Source organism: Oncorhynchus clarkii, chromosome 10 (assembly GCF_045791955.1).
Source record: "Oncorhynchus clarkii lewisi isolate Uvic-CL-2024 chromosome 10, UVic_Ocla_1.0, whole genome shotgun sequence".
Classification (NCBI taxonomy): Eukaryota; Metazoa; Chordata; class Actinopteri; order Salmoniformes; family Salmonidae; genus Oncorhynchus; species Oncorhynchus clarkii.
This window is the reverse complement of record NC_092156.1, coordinates 26510142-26525060: the sequence shown is the minus strand read 5'-3', so window position 1 is coordinate 26525060 and position 14919 is coordinate 26510142. Positions and strand designations below refer to the sequence as shown.

Below are 14919 nucleotides of genomic sequence, written 5' to 3'. Positions count from 1 at the left end.
GCCCTTTAAAATAATCTTTAAAAATATAATCAATACATCTCTCAAAAATACAAAATACTATTTTCCAAATCAAACAAACATACTATGAACTTTGACCTTCATAATTTAGTAGAGCTGAGAATTCCTTAAACTTCCCACATATTAAGTGGAGTTTTGGGGCTCTCTGCCAAAAAAACTTTAAGGAAGACATTAACAATGAACAGGCTAGAGGCTGAATAGGAAAGGGTGCTTGATAAATAGGGGATAAGGAAATCCTTAATCCTCCCACTTATTCAGTGGAATTTTGGTGCTTCTCAACAATGTGAGAAGGCATTGACAGTGGACAGGACGAGCATAGAGAGAAGAGCTAAAGAGATCACACTGCCTGTAGGCCTCTCTCGCACCCGTCCAGCAGCACCTTAATTTTGTGCAGTTCCTCAATCTCCTGGTGGTGGCGCTCTGTCTTGTGGCTCACCAGCGAGCGGTAGAAGTGGATGGTGAATACCACAAAGATAACCCCCACCGGCACCATGATGATGGTGGAGGCCAGGGCTGCCTGCCAGCCACTGTGCCCTGGCGGAGGGGTGGGCTTGGGTGGCAGGGCGGGGCCGCTACAGTTCAGCTTGGATAGTGCCAGCTCTGCGGCAGCCACCGCCACCTGGTTGGCGGAACTAGAGTCCACGGGCAGGAACTTGATCCAGCAGAGCAGCACTACCTCTGCCAGGAAAAGCAGGATGCCCAGGGCAGTGGAGAAGCCCCAGGCCAGCTCGATGTAGTGGTGCATGCGCTCATGGGGTGACTCGCTGACTGAGTTGAGGTTGTGGATATTGCTGACTGCCTCCACGTTGGGTAGGATGCAGGTGCTGATGAGCAGGGCGAGCAGGTGCACAGCCACCAGCACCGTAGTACAAACGCTAAAGGCAATGAGGAGCATTCGTGGGTAGTTATACTGGATCTCCAACTGGACCTCCACCATTGCCACCTAGCACAACACATAACACCATCACTATCACAGTCCACAGTGAGAAGGAAAGCAACTTGATTTTCAGACTGGTTAAAATGCTATTAATAGCAGCAGGGGAATGTTTTTTTCCCCCTCTAGGTTTATCAAAAAAATGTCTGTCTCCTGGAATACAGTGTACAGGCTGCCAGGGAAATTGAGTTTAAAAACAACTTTGAAGGGATTAGCCCTGCTATTATCCCTGAAAAACAGTGGAGTGACTCACCATAGCGAAACCAGAGAGCAAGGCAGAGGTGCGGCTGGAGGCTTTCAGTTTGGCCCGGCTCAAGTAGAGCTTCCTCCAAGACAGTGCCTGCACAGAGTGGTGGTTGGAGGTGACCAGCTCCAGGTAGCTGCGGCGCACCCAGTCCCTGTAGTCCATCCCTCCACCCTCCGGCATCTGCTCAAAGCCCCCCGGGGCTGGGGAGCCCATGGGCACGTTCAGCTCACTGCTCATGGCAACTAGCGGACAAGAAGGGATGAAAATGTTAAAAGAAATAACACAAAAAGAGAATGAGATTTTCCCAGATTTCATGTTTATCATCGGTGGGCCAATTTGACAGTGTGGTCCAACATTGTAACATTATAGCTGAATTCCTGAGACATATCTGAACCTAGGCTACTCACATGGCTGGTCTTCTCTTGTTTTATGAGTGGCTTTCATCACCTATCTACAGTTGAGAGCAAAAAAAATTAACACTTAGCAGTGAGTGCTTTAAAGTATTGATTGTGCCATAATACCAGCTGTAGCAACAAGTGCCCGAGTTACATCCTTGTTAGCTAAGAATGTAACTCCAGTGTTAGACATATATACTAGAATCGTGGTTCCCAGGACCCCTGGGGGTAGTTGGCCTATTCACAGGGGGGGGGGGGGGTACTGCGAGCAGAGCAAAATTCAGTAGATGGTACAGTATGCAAAAAAGGTTCGGAACCACTGTACTATAACATAGAGATAAAGAACTCCGATTGTAAAACATCTCCTTTTAGTCATACACTGAATCAAATAAAACGCAACATGCAACAATTTAAAAGATTTGACCGAGTTACAGTTCATATGAGGAAATCAGTCCATTTAAATCAATTTATTAGGCCCTAATCTATGGATTTCACATGACTGGGAATAGATACCTTTAAAAAAAAAAAGTAGGTTGGGGTGTGGATCAGAAAACCAGTATCTGGTGACCACGTGCAGCATGACACATTTCCTTTGTACAGAGATGATCTGGCTTGTGTAATGTTGTCCCACTCCTCTTTAATGGCTGTGTGACCTTGCTAGAAAATTGGTGGAAACTGGAATGCACTGTCGTAGACGTCGATCCAGTGCATCCCAAACGTGCTCAACGAGTGACATGTTTGGTGTGTATGCAGGCCATGTACGAACTGGGACATTTTCAGCTTCCAGGAATTGTGTACAGGGCCTTGACAATGCATGGCCCCATGTTGCATGCTGAAACAAGAGGTAATGGTGGTGGATGAATGGCATGACAATATGCCTTAGGCTCTCCTCATGGTAGCTCTGTGCATTCAAATTGCGTAAATTGTCTGTAGCTTATGCCTATACCCATACCATAACCCCACCATGGGGCCCTGTTCACAACGTTGACACCAGCAAACCGCTTGCCCACACGACACCATACAGGCTGTCTGCCATCTGCCTGGTAAAGTTGAAACCGGGATTCATTCTTGAAGAGCGCACATCTCCAGCTTGCCAGTGGCCATTGAAGGTGAGCATTTGTCCACTGAAGTAGTTTACAAAGCCGAACTGCAGTCAGGTCAAGACCCTGGTTAGCCCGACGAGCATGCAGATAAACTTCCCTGAGAGTTGAGCAGAAATTCTTCGGTTGTGCAAACCCAGTTTCATCAGCTTGTCTCAAACAATCCCACGGGTTAAGCAGCCCGATTTGTGGAACTCCTGGGCTGGCGTGGTTACTCGTGGTTGTAAATCCGGTTGAACGAACTGCCAAGTTCTCTAAAACGAGGCAGTTTATGGAAGACAAATTAACATTAAATTATCTGGTAGACATTCATGCAGTTAGCATGCCAATTGCACGCTACTGCAAAACTTCAGACACGTAGCCTTTAAGTTTGTGTAGATATTGCTACATCCTGGTCAGGGAAATTCAACCGGATACGACCTTGATGTCTACCTCGGTAAATTATTTACAACTTGGTCAAATTATGAATAGCTAATTAATTTTGTGCGTGATACTCAGGGATCCTGCATTACGATCTTGCCAAATTACGTCACTGACTAGCGTCCTACTGGTCACAATGTCACTGAGAATAGTTTAAGCGATATTATTACAGAAGCTTATTCGCATCCCTCAGTCAAGGAAGTTTTTTTGTTAAATTAAAATGTCAATGTTTCTAAAAAAAAAAATTTTTAAACGTATGAATGTATCGCAATCGACAGCGTTGTGCAACGTAGGAGATAACAATTTTTTTTAATCCAGCAGGCTAGGTAAATATCTTGCGCTTACTTTAGTTAGCTATCTTGTTAACGTTACCAGGTTAGTAAACAATAACCAAGCGTGGAATGTCAGCTAGCTAGAAAATAAGTGCAACCAAGTGTCATCATAAAATGTTTAATTCCTTAGTCATTTCAGCGTCCATCAATCCAAATTTTCGCTACGGCTACTTAGTGATGCGACTTCCTGGCACTCTGGCTAGCATCGCGTTGGCGATGTTATGGGCAAGCTCAATAGACAGCTACACGATTGACCTTTTTGCCAAGACGTCATTTGACCTTTTTAACGCAACCACAAACCTTGACGTACTTCGGTGAATATTAAAGGGCGATGAACCCCTTGCAATACGGTAACTTGCTGAGAGACTTCACTGCTATTTTTCCTTCACCGTACGGAGCATTCTGGTCACGTGACATCTGCATCCCATGAAGAGAATATGGCTACAATTAACAAAGTGGAGCCATATAAACAATAAGGAGTTTAAACTAGACCACCTCAATAACCCAAATTGTGATCCTCACATACAATTAATGAGACTACAGGTTACATGTGTTTTCTACTCAATTTATGAATTACAATAATTGTAATTGCTCTGGATTGCTCTGATAAATCAGTAGGTATTCAGCATGTGGGCTGGTGCTGGTTCTCAAGGTATTGCTGACCTTGTCCAGTTTGGACACAGTCACCAATTTGATTGAATTCAAAATGGTTCTCTCAAAAGGAGGAGGCTGGCTATGGAGGTGCTAGTAAAAACAGTTTGAATAACAAAATTATTACAACCGTAAAACATACACCTCGACCGGTCAGTCACTCTTACAATTCAGTCATCTCTTTCCCTTTCACACCGACAGACAAACTTCCAATTCCACCTATGAATAGATTGTAATAATGCCCAAGAAAACTTAACAATGACAGCGTTAAAATAGACAGACAGACAACCAATCAGACAAAGTAATCTATGCCAGTGCAGACTGCTAGTAACCCACTCCATAATTTGGCAATGTATTAAAGGAGAAGGAAATAATATGGGTGTGTAAGCCTTCATTTCATGACCATAAAACAGTGTTAACAAAAAAAAGACCACAAAACCTATGACAAGTATGTTTCCAGAAAAGTCCCCCCCTGCCCAAAAAGTTGACAGTAATGATGTAAAACAAGCATTAAATTATAGAGTTATGACTTGTATTAGCAGTAAAAAGCTATATATTATGCAGATTGTTTTTGTCAGGCTTCATCTCTTTTGCAAGCAGGGGGCAGATTTGAACAGGGCACATCATTCATGAGGTGACTGAATTCTAGCCAATAGGATTTGTCATGCTAGAAAGAGCCTAATATTCTCTACCTAGTCCCATCCCAAAAATGTAAAATCACAGGGAACGTCTGTTAATCACCAGAGGTATATTTAGCGAGGTGAAACATTCCAAATGTTCCTCACTGATGTATATACTTTTAAAGGATTTACGTGCCAATTCCCAGCATTCTTATGCCAGCAGGCCAGACCACATACCTAAAGTGAAATATCTGGATAATTCATGCACATTAAAATGTCCACCATACTCAAAGTAAGGTTTCAAAAGTTTGATCAAACTTATTGACCCTTCTCGGAATGTGTTCAGTAACAAATGCCTTCAAACAAAGAAAATTTAAAAAATATTATTAACTTATTGACTGATTTAACACTTTCTCTGCAGATAAATAAGCAAAAACATTAATAAAAACATTACTTCTTTCAGTGTATTGGAAGCATTTTTTTTTTATAAACTTTAGTTTAGGTATTAATGACACAGCAAGAAATGAGCCCCCCCCCCCCCCAAAAAAAATGAAACGTTTTTCAACTTTCTATATTAGATATACTAACGAGTGTGAAATTGCATTACAGATAAAGATGATATTGAGCAGTGCTAATGGTTAAGTTAACATGTCGTCGTAGGGACCAGCATCACACACACAGTAAGGCAATTGAACATTTACTCATGACCTTGCCTAAGCGCTTGACAAAATGGCACTGAAGCAAGAGTTAACTCAACAGTTCTTTCTGCAAATCAATTCATGAGTGTAGTTCGATTGGTGTTTTGCCAGTTTCCTCCATGGTGTCCTCCACAGGCGATTCAAGAGGTCTTTGAGGGAAGCTTCATCTAAACTTCAATAATAGCCACTGGAGTGTGTTAAATGAGACTCCTCTCTTCCCTGCTTCTTTAGTCTATTTATATTTGCCGAGGTTATATGCAACACCAGTAACTTGCAGGCAGACCAAATTAACTTCTTTAAGGCTGAAGTTTTTTTTCCTTTTCCTTTCTACCACAGTAACATCAACACTAACCACCTTGCATGCTCTGTTAATGACCTGTATGCTCAAGAGTTAAAAAACCCTCACAATGCTGAAGAGATGGGCGATAAAGGGAAACACAAAACAAAAAAAGGTGAGAGCGCCAAACCGGCCACCATCTTAGCCCGTTTAAAGTCTTGAGGCGAAAAAAGGAAACTTGTAGAAGTGAGTTGTGGGGAGCCAACTGTCAATTTATCACTGTAGACTAGCCCGGGCTAACGCTGAAATGGCTGAGCCCCTTGGTGGAAATGTCTCTGTGCTCCCTGTATCGCCACCCCCTTTCCTTGGTCTCCAGGGCTAAGCAGCAAGTGATCTTAGACGCGGAAGCTCTCTCCCTTGCCGTCTATGTGGCGCAGGCGCAGGTATACATCGGTGCCGATGCCCTGCATGGACTGGATGGACAGGGAGCCACCCAGGTACTCGGCGTACGCCCGGGAGGTGGGCAGCCCGAAGCCAAACCTGACGGGTACACAGAGTTTCTCATACATTAATATTATAGAGTTTTGTAAACTGGCACAATTAACATGAATTGATTATATCTTTATTTTGCATTGCAATGAGCAAGGACCTCCTAGAGAAAGCAAAAGGCATATAAATTGTTTGGGGATGCTAAACGAAGATGCAAACATTACCCTCATACAGTCGCAAGACAAATAATTGCACTAAGGACGTATTTCGTAGGTGTCATCTCCATGACTACTTAAAAGCACAGAACAGTTCATACAAAAAAAATACACCCAAAAACTTTTTTTTACTTACATATCCATTCCCCAACAAGTCTCAATAATTCATAAGATGAAGTAAACCCATGTGAATCAAATTCAATTGTATTTGTCACTTGCTTTGGAAACATCAGAGGAATGGAATCAGTGGAATGGAATTGTGTGTCATTGACCGTTTTACTTTACATTGGCATTCCATGGCACACAGGAAGTCAATTCAACCCTGCATTATGAGAGTAAGAACCGATGCAAGAAACAGTGGGTATCCCAGTCTTACTCACCCGTGCATGGGGCCGGACTGAGGGCCGCTGTTGGTCATGGTGTTGAAGAGGTTGTTCATGCGAGGGTCTTGGTTGCTCTCTTCAGCTGTGCTGTAATGGTAGTCTGTCACCTTGTCCAGGATCCTGTGGGGGATTCCACCACCACGGTCTGAGATCCTGACAAAGATGGAGGATTGCCCAGGGTTACACAACCAGCTAACATTAACTGTGAAAATGAACACTAGTTGGCTATCCCTGACATAGTAGTATGATGCTGAACATTTCTTCAAAAGTAGGTCAACTGAAACCAAAGAAAGAAAGGGCAGACATTTACAGTATAAAGGATTACATGTCTGGCATTTTCTGGTGATTGCAATTATTTTTATCCCATTCAATGGTGGTCAATGGCAAACTGATCATAACCTAATGCTAGCGCAGAAAGCCAGTATCATCCTTTGGTCTTGCATTCTCCTATATGCCAACCTTATGTAAATACATTTGGGAATAGCTAGAGTACAAAAGCACTTAATACACTGACCTGTTCTGCAATCTGGTGGTCAAACATTTTAGGCTCAGTTTCAAGTTGTATTAGTCGTATGTATAGGATACGCATGTCATACATCGTCCAACTAAATGCTTACTTGTAGGTTCCGTCGACAATGCAACAATTAGAAATAATGAAATACGAACATGAATAGGGGGGGGATAGGGGTCAGGTGTAAACATTTAGCAGTATACTAAGATTCTGGTAGCAGCAGTTGTGCATGTGTCGCATGACTGTATATGTTTATACATTACCGTTCAAAAGATTGGGGTCACTTAGAAATGTCCTTGTTTTTGAAAGAAAAGCAAAAAAAAATGTGTCCATTAAAATAACATCAAATGGATCAGAAATACAGTGTAGACATTGTTAATGTTGTAAATGACTATTGTAGCTGATTTTCATTTGTTTTATGGAATATCTACATAGGCATAGGCCCATAGGCAATAGAAACTGGTCTTCTTTAGACTAGTTGAGTATCTGGAGCATCAGCATTTGTGGGTTTGATTAGAGGCTCAAAATGGCCAGAATTAAAGAACTCTGAAACGTCAACAGTGAAGAGGCGACTCCGGGATGCTGGCCTTCTAAGCAGAGTTGAAAAGAAAAAGCTCTCCCATACTGGCCAAAGAAAATAAAATATTAAGATGGGCAAAATAACAGACACTGGATAGAGAACAGAAGAACTGCCTAGAAGCCAGCATCCCGGAGTCACCTCTTCACTGTTGATGTTGAGACTGGTGTTTTGCGGGTACAATTTAATGAAGCTGCCAGTCGAGGACTTGTGAGGTGTCCGTTTCTCAAGCTAGACTCTGTAATGTTATTATCCTCTTGCTCAGTTGTGCACCGGGACCTCCCACTTCTCTTTCTATTCTGGTTAGGGCCAGTTTGTGCTGTTCTGTGAAGGGAGTAGCACATAGCGTTGTACGAGATCTTCAGTTTCTTGGCAACTTCTCGCATGGAATAGCCTTCATTTCACAGAACAATAATAGACTGATGAGTTTCAGAAGAAAGTGCTTTGTTTCTGGCCATTTTGAGCCTGTAATCGAACCCACAAATGCTGATGCTCCAGATACTCAACTAGTCTAAAGAAGGCCAGTTAAATTGCTTCTTTAATTAGAACAACAGTTTTCAGCTGTGCTAACAATATTTGCAAAAGGGTTTTCTAATGATCAATTAACCTTTTAAAATTATAAAAACTTGGATTAGCTAACCACGTGCCATTGGAACACAGGAGTGATGGTTGCTGATAATGGGCCTCTGTATGCCTATGTAGATAGCCATTAAAGAAAAATCTGCCGTTTCCAGTTACAATAGCAATTTACAACATTCAAAATGTCAACACTATTTCTGATCAGTTTGATGTTATTTTAAAATGGGGAAAAAAGCTTTTCTTTCAAAAAAAAACAAGGACATTTCTAAGTGACCCCAAACTTTTGAATGGTAGTGTATGTGTGTGTGCGTGCTAAGGTGCGGAGAATCAGAGCAGGTGGTCAGTCCAGTTTGTGTTCAGCAGTCTGATGGCTTGTAGATAGAAACGGTCTCTGAGCCTGTTGGTATCAGAACTCATGCGCCGATACCTAGTGGTTAGAGCATTGGGCCAGTAACCAAAAGGTTGGTGGATCGAATCCCAGAGCGGACAAGGTAAAGATCTGTTGTTCAGCCCCTGAACAAGGCAGTTAACCCACCGGTAGGCCGTCATTGTAAATAAGAATTTGTATTCACTCTTTAGTTTTCCCTCAAGTCAGCCTCGGAGAGTGAAAGCATCTAGTCATCCGGAGCAGCGAGAGTCTTCCTGAATGGCTTGGAAGTGAGCATAGAATGTATTAAACTCATCTGGGAGGGAGGCGTCGGTGGGCACCACATAGCTGGATTTTCATTTGTAGTCTGTAATAGTCTGAATCCTTGCCACATGTGAGTCGGAGTTGTTGATCAATTTAAGTCTGTTTATTTGTGTCCCCAATGGATTTGCAGAGCCCGTACCTGCTTGCCTTCTACGAATCGTGCGCCACAGAGTCATCTGGGTTCATTCTGCTAACATTGAATGCTGCAGTACAGGTTCAACATTGTACAGATAGCCATTCATCCAGGGTTTTTTTTAGCATCAGAAACTCCAGATCGGGTGAACAGGAGCTCAATGTTTACAACTTCGGGTCACCAGGAAATGTTTGAGGAAACAAAGCCCCACCTTACCAGAAGGCGCCATTCAAGCCATTCGGAATATGGAGAAGTTGTCTGGTTGAATAGCAGAGTCGAGTGTATTGTCCGTGAGCCACGTCTCAGTAAAAACTAAGACACAGAGGGACATCAGGGAATGCTGTGATTAGAGCTTTGCTCAGAGTTCAAAGTTCATTTTCCATCGATTGGACATTAGCCAACAGGATACTAGAATCAGTGTCAACATCCATTTAAAAAGGTTCTTAAACACAGCACTAGAGTAGAAGAAGTCTGACGGTGCTTCCAACGTGGTCCGGAACCCATTCCCATGGTGTCCACACTGGGCCCGATAAGAGTGCAGCTTAGAAACACTCCCCCTGATAAGTTGTCAGGTTTCCCATTTAAACGGTTAAGCCCAGAGTACGGGACTCCTAATTATTTAATGTTGTTAAAAGGAGTCTTGAGTAGATAGAGGTAAAAGGTCCCCACTTAGTGTGCCAAAGGTAACCCACTCACCTGATGACAAAGTCCACGTCATTGTTGGCGATGGTGACTCCGACATCAGGTACATTGTAAGGCGTGTCGAGGTGGCTTTCCATGGTGGCCCTGTGGGGACACAGGTAGAGGGGAGGTCAAGAGCAGGCAGAGTGAAGATATTAGCCTCTGTGGTCCTTCAACGTAACCTGACACAATCTATTAACAGGATTGTTGAGGGATTCACTGATAGATGACACTTGTGTAATGATCATGCACCCTGAAACAGTCTTATGGGAACGAGGAACATAAGTCAGAGTGAATGGTTTGTCTGCTAACCGCAACATCTGAGAAAGAGCTCCAAGAATAGAAAACGTTCCTAATTGGATTTAATGGCTGATTAGAATCTTATTTGAAAACACATCCACCTGCTAACACACACAATCTAGCATCCCTCTCACAAGTTCGAGTGCCAGGGCAACATTTGACCGCCAAGATCAGTAGGCTGTGGCAGAGTGGAATGTTAGCTAAAACAACCTAACTACAAGAGCACACTGCTTAATAATACTTCATTAGAGGAGAGGTCAAACTAGGGATTTAGTTATGTATAGTCATAAAATGGCTACCATGGAGTCTGATGTCCTGTCAGATAACTTGTCATAAGGGATGAGGGAAATAAGCTATTTAAAACTACCAGGGAACAACCACAGACTAACTTTTAAATTCTCAAGGGTGTTCGCTCTGGCTGTGCAACAACACCAACAGTGTCCCTTTCGCATTCACAATTCAGATTCACCCCTATTAGTCCAGAAGGAATGTAGTGGGGTTTGGGCCAAGCCCTTCTGCCAAGGACACAGTGTTCCAGAAGAAAGACGGGGTCTGGGGCCTGTACAGTCAGGTCACTGTCATGGTGAGAAAGGACAGTGGGGTGGATGGGCAGGGAGTTCTAGGGGGCTAGAGTTACCCGTGGGGTTAACTCACCCCCCCAAAAAAAACAATACTGCCATTTAAGACAATAGACAACGATTTGTGCTTCAGGAATGCACATGTAACAAAATGTAGGCTACCCGGCTGGACAAGACTTGTAATGTGCCACGTAAGCGCAACTAGGCCTATACATTGAATAGATCCTCATGTTTCCATTCACAGATCATAAATTAGCTGGAACCACAGATACAGTCACAGCCAACTGTCAGGGAAAGTCAAATAGCATGAAAGGTATACAAGGGACCCCCCCCCCCAACCCAGATGAAAATCGTGGATACCATTTTTATGTCTCTGCGTTAGCGCATTGACTGGAAGTCTATTGGTATCTGCTAGTTAGCACTGGCTCCCGAAACTACCTCCAACTTCCTTCATACTGGACACAGACATAAAAATGGTATCCACAAGTTAATCTGACTCAGGTGAAGTAGATAAAACATTTAAATAAAAGTATCCCGTAACATACATTTCAGCTGAGCCAAGAACTTCCAAGATAAAAGGTGGTGGACAGGGGGAAAAGCATGGAAATAGGTCACATACACACACAAATATATATAGTATACGTTGCAGCACTATGGGATTCACAACAAAAAAGAATGCTATGAACACATAACCAGTCAGAGGCTATACAATGTTCCCAAACAAGAAAAACACTGCTGGCCTACTTATTATAGACCATTGTCATAGATCATTCTAAAAGTCCGTTACGATGACAGGTGACGGAAGGCACACTTGTCACAGGCCCTGTTTTTATTGACTGAGGTGTCACAATGTTGGCTACACCATGTTTGAAACTCAATGTTGGTTTAATTACACATTTCTGTGAGATCTCTGTTTGGTGATGAACAAGAACAACTCACAAAGGTGTATTTCATGTGACTGTCAGTTTATTGGTTAGGAGAAGGAAAGTGTTTTGGTACCTCATGGCGTTCTTCAGCAGCTCTGGCAGGATGTAGTCTAGGGGCAGAGGGATGAAGGGGAAGCGGGCCGCCACATGGCCATTGATACGCACCCGCGGGGAGTTACCATACTGGTGCTCACACAGACGCCTGCAGAAGACATGAGGGAGCCATAAGGAAACACACAAGATTACGATTGTGTATGGAAACGCATTCTAACCTAATATATATATATATATATATATATATATATATATATATATATATATATATATATATATATATATATATATATATATATATATATATATGATATTTGAGATTCTTCAAATAGCCACCCATTGCCTTGACAGCTTTGCACACTCTTGGCATTCTCTCAACCAGCTTCATGAGGTAGTCACCTGGAATGCATTTCAATTAACAGGTGTGCCTTGTTAATTTGTGGGATTTCTTTCCTTCTTAATGCGTTTGAGCCAATCAGTTATGCTGTGACAAGGTATGGGGGTATACAGAAGATATGGACTTGGTCTTTTACCAAGTAGGACTATGGAAAGAATAGCTCAAATAAGCAAAGAGAAATGAGTCCATCATTACTTTAGAACATGAAGGTCAGTCAAATCTGGAACATTTCAAGAACTTCAAAGTTTCTTTAAGTGCAGTCGCAAAAAACATCAAGCACTATGATGAAACTGGCTCTCATGAGGACCGCCACAGGAATGGAATACCCAGAGTTACCTCTGCTACAGAGGATAAGTTCATTAGAGTTACCAGCCTCAAATTGCGGCCCAAATAAATGCTTCACAGAGTTCAAGTAACAGATACATCTCAACATCAACTGTTCAGAAGAGACTGCGTGAAATCAGCCCTTCATGGTCGGATTGCTACAAAGAAACCACGACTAAAGGCCAACAATAAGAAGAGACTTGCTTGGGTCAAGAAACACGAGCAATGGACATTAGACCGGTGGAAATCTGTCCCTTGGTCTGATGAGTCCAACTGGGAGATTTTTGGTTCCAACCGCTGTGTCTTTGTGAGACGTGGAGTAGGTGAATGGATGATCTCCGCATGTGTATTTCCCACCATTAAGCATGGAGGAGGTGGTGTTATGGTGTGGGGATGCGTTGCTGGTGACAGTCTGATTTATTTAGAATTCAAGGCACACTTAAACCAGGTTTTTCCTCTAGGATTTTACCTGTGCCTAGCTCCATTCAGTTTATTTTTTATCCTGCAGTCTTTACCAATTACAAGCATACCCAAAACATGATGCAGCCACCCCTATGCTTGAAAACAGAGAGCAGTACTCAGTAATGTGTTGTATCTGCCCCAAACATAACACTTTGTATTCAGGACAAAAAGTTATTTGCTTTGACACATTTTTTGCAGTTTTTCCTTTAGTGCCTTTGCAAACAGGATGCGTGTTTTGGAATATTTTTTATTCTGTACAGGCTTCCTTTTCACACTGTCAATTAGGTTAGTATTGTGGAGTAAATACAATGTTGCTCCATCCTCAGTTCTTCTCCATCACAGCCATTAAACTCCAACTGTTTTGAAGTTAAAATTGGCATCATGATGAAATTCCTGGGCAGTTTCCTTCAAGAGGAAGGCAAAACGGTTAGGAAGGACTCGTCTATCTTTGTAGTGATACACCATCCAAAGTGTAATTAACAACTTTACCATGATCAAAAGGGGTATTCAATGTATGCTTTTTGTCTTCTGACCCATCTGCCAATATATCCCCTTCTTTGCGAGGCATTGGAAAACCTCCCTGGTCTTTGTTTGAAATTCACTGCTCAACTGGAGGACCTTGTACAGATCATTGTATGTGTGGGGTACAGCGATGAGGTAGTCATTCAAAAATCATGTTAAACACTTATTGCACACAGAGTGAGTCCATGCAACTTGTGACTTGTTAAGCACATTTTTACTCTTCTTTAGGCTTGCCATAACAAAGGGGTTGAATACTTGACTCAAGACAAAAAACAATTCCAATTTGACACTATGGGGTACTCTGTGTAGGCCAGTGACAAAAAATATATACATTTGATCCATTTTAAATGACTTCTGAAAGCACTGTAGTTTATCAAAAAAAAACAAGTGGTCTGCTTCATAGTTATTGACCACATATGGGGCGGTAGGGTAGCCTAGTAGTTAGAGCGTTGGACTAGTAACCGGAAGGTTGCAAGTTCAAACCCCCGAGCTGACAAGGTACAAATCCGTCGTTCTGCCCCTGAACAGGCAGTTAACCCACTAGGCCGTCATTGAAAATAAGAATTTGTTCTTAACTGACTTGCCTGGTTAAATAAAGTAAAAATAAATTCAAATATTTTGAGGAAAGACATCCAGTCTGCTCTAATGTGCTGATCAGTGCTAAAATGAGACTCATAACTGGTCTGCTCTTTAAAATCAGGGGGTCTGTGAACACAGGGCTGCATGTAGAGGAAAAGGACAGCTTGTTGATTCAGGGTCTGTCACCTTTGACTCAGAAAATCTGCATTAGTACCTTTGTTCTGATGCAGCCAGAACCCAGCGACTGGAAAGAGTTTGAGAGAGTGTTTGAGAGAGAAAGAGAGCAGCTGCACATTCCTAGAGAGGCTGAACTGGGACAAGTGCACAGAGGCTTGTGAAGAGTGTGCTTGACTGTATGTGAGTGAGTAGGAGTGGACATTATTTGGATACGTTCATTGTGCCACACAGAGCTGTGATAAAGACGTTGACCTTGAGAAGACCCTGACACAGAGCCAGTGTAAAATATCAATATCATATTTAGTTCGATTTCAAACATGCCATATTCCCAGCTAGGGGGAAAGCCAGCTCCAATGCATTACAGCACAAAACACAACTCCTCCAGCTCTCAATATTGACCACCATTTAATTGGATATTTGAGTTATATAAAATAAATACAAAAGTGTACTATACCTGACAGGCATCAGTGGTTTAAGTTCATTTTCCATCCAGGCTTTGCCTGTCAAGCAGCAGAAGGGCACATTTGCCCATGTATCGCAGCTAGAAATAATGTTTGCAAGCTTGAAACTTTATAAAAGTTGCCTAAATATGTTAAGTTATGTACTTTTTTTCTCCCCACTCAACATACCTAAGCTACCCTTTTCGGCC

General features: G+C 42.4%; 2 protein-coding genes across 4 annotated transcripts in view; both read right to left on the bottom strand.

The window, feature by feature from the left end:
- On the bottom strand, positions 1 to 3852 carry LOC139418198 (protein orai-2-like). Of its 2 annotated transcripts, none has more exons than XM_071167465.1 (4): positions 3747 to 3852; positions 1607 to 1650; positions 1206 to 1441; positions 1 to 961 (listed from the first exon to the last, which is right to left on the bottom strand). In XM_071167465.1, the coding sequence occupies exons 2-4, from the start codon at positions 1641 to 1643 to the stop codon at positions 356 to 358; spliced, it is 879 nt and encodes a 292-aa protein (XP_071023566.1). In that variant the 5' UTR covers positions 1644 to 1650; positions 3747 to 3852; the 3' UTR covers positions 1 to 355. The 2 variants fall into 2 exon arrangements, with proteins under 2 accessions (XP_071023566.1, XP_071023565.1); XM_071167464.1 differs by lacking the exon at positions 3747 to 3852 and adding an exon at positions 2547 to 2754.
- A 1328-nt stretch (positions 3853 to 5180) lies between these two features.
- Positions 5181 to 14919, bottom strand: part of LOC139418197 (branched chain ketoacid dehydrogenase kinase) — a 34015-nt gene continuing 24276 nt past the window's right edge. For both annotated transcript variants that reach the window (XM_071167462.1, XM_071167463.1), the window contains 4 exons: positions 11829 to 11957; positions 9967 to 10056; positions 6777 to 6932; positions 5181 to 6232 (listed from right to left, as the gene is read on the bottom strand). In XM_071167462.1, coding sequence (XP_071023563.1) covers positions 6088 to 6232; positions 6777 to 6932; positions 9967 to 10056; positions 11829 to 11957 — 520 coding nt within the window. In that variant the 3' untranslated portion in view covers positions 5181 to 6087. The remainder of the gene's footprint in view (positions 6233 to 6776; positions 6933 to 9966; positions 10057 to 11828; positions 11958 to 14919) is intronic.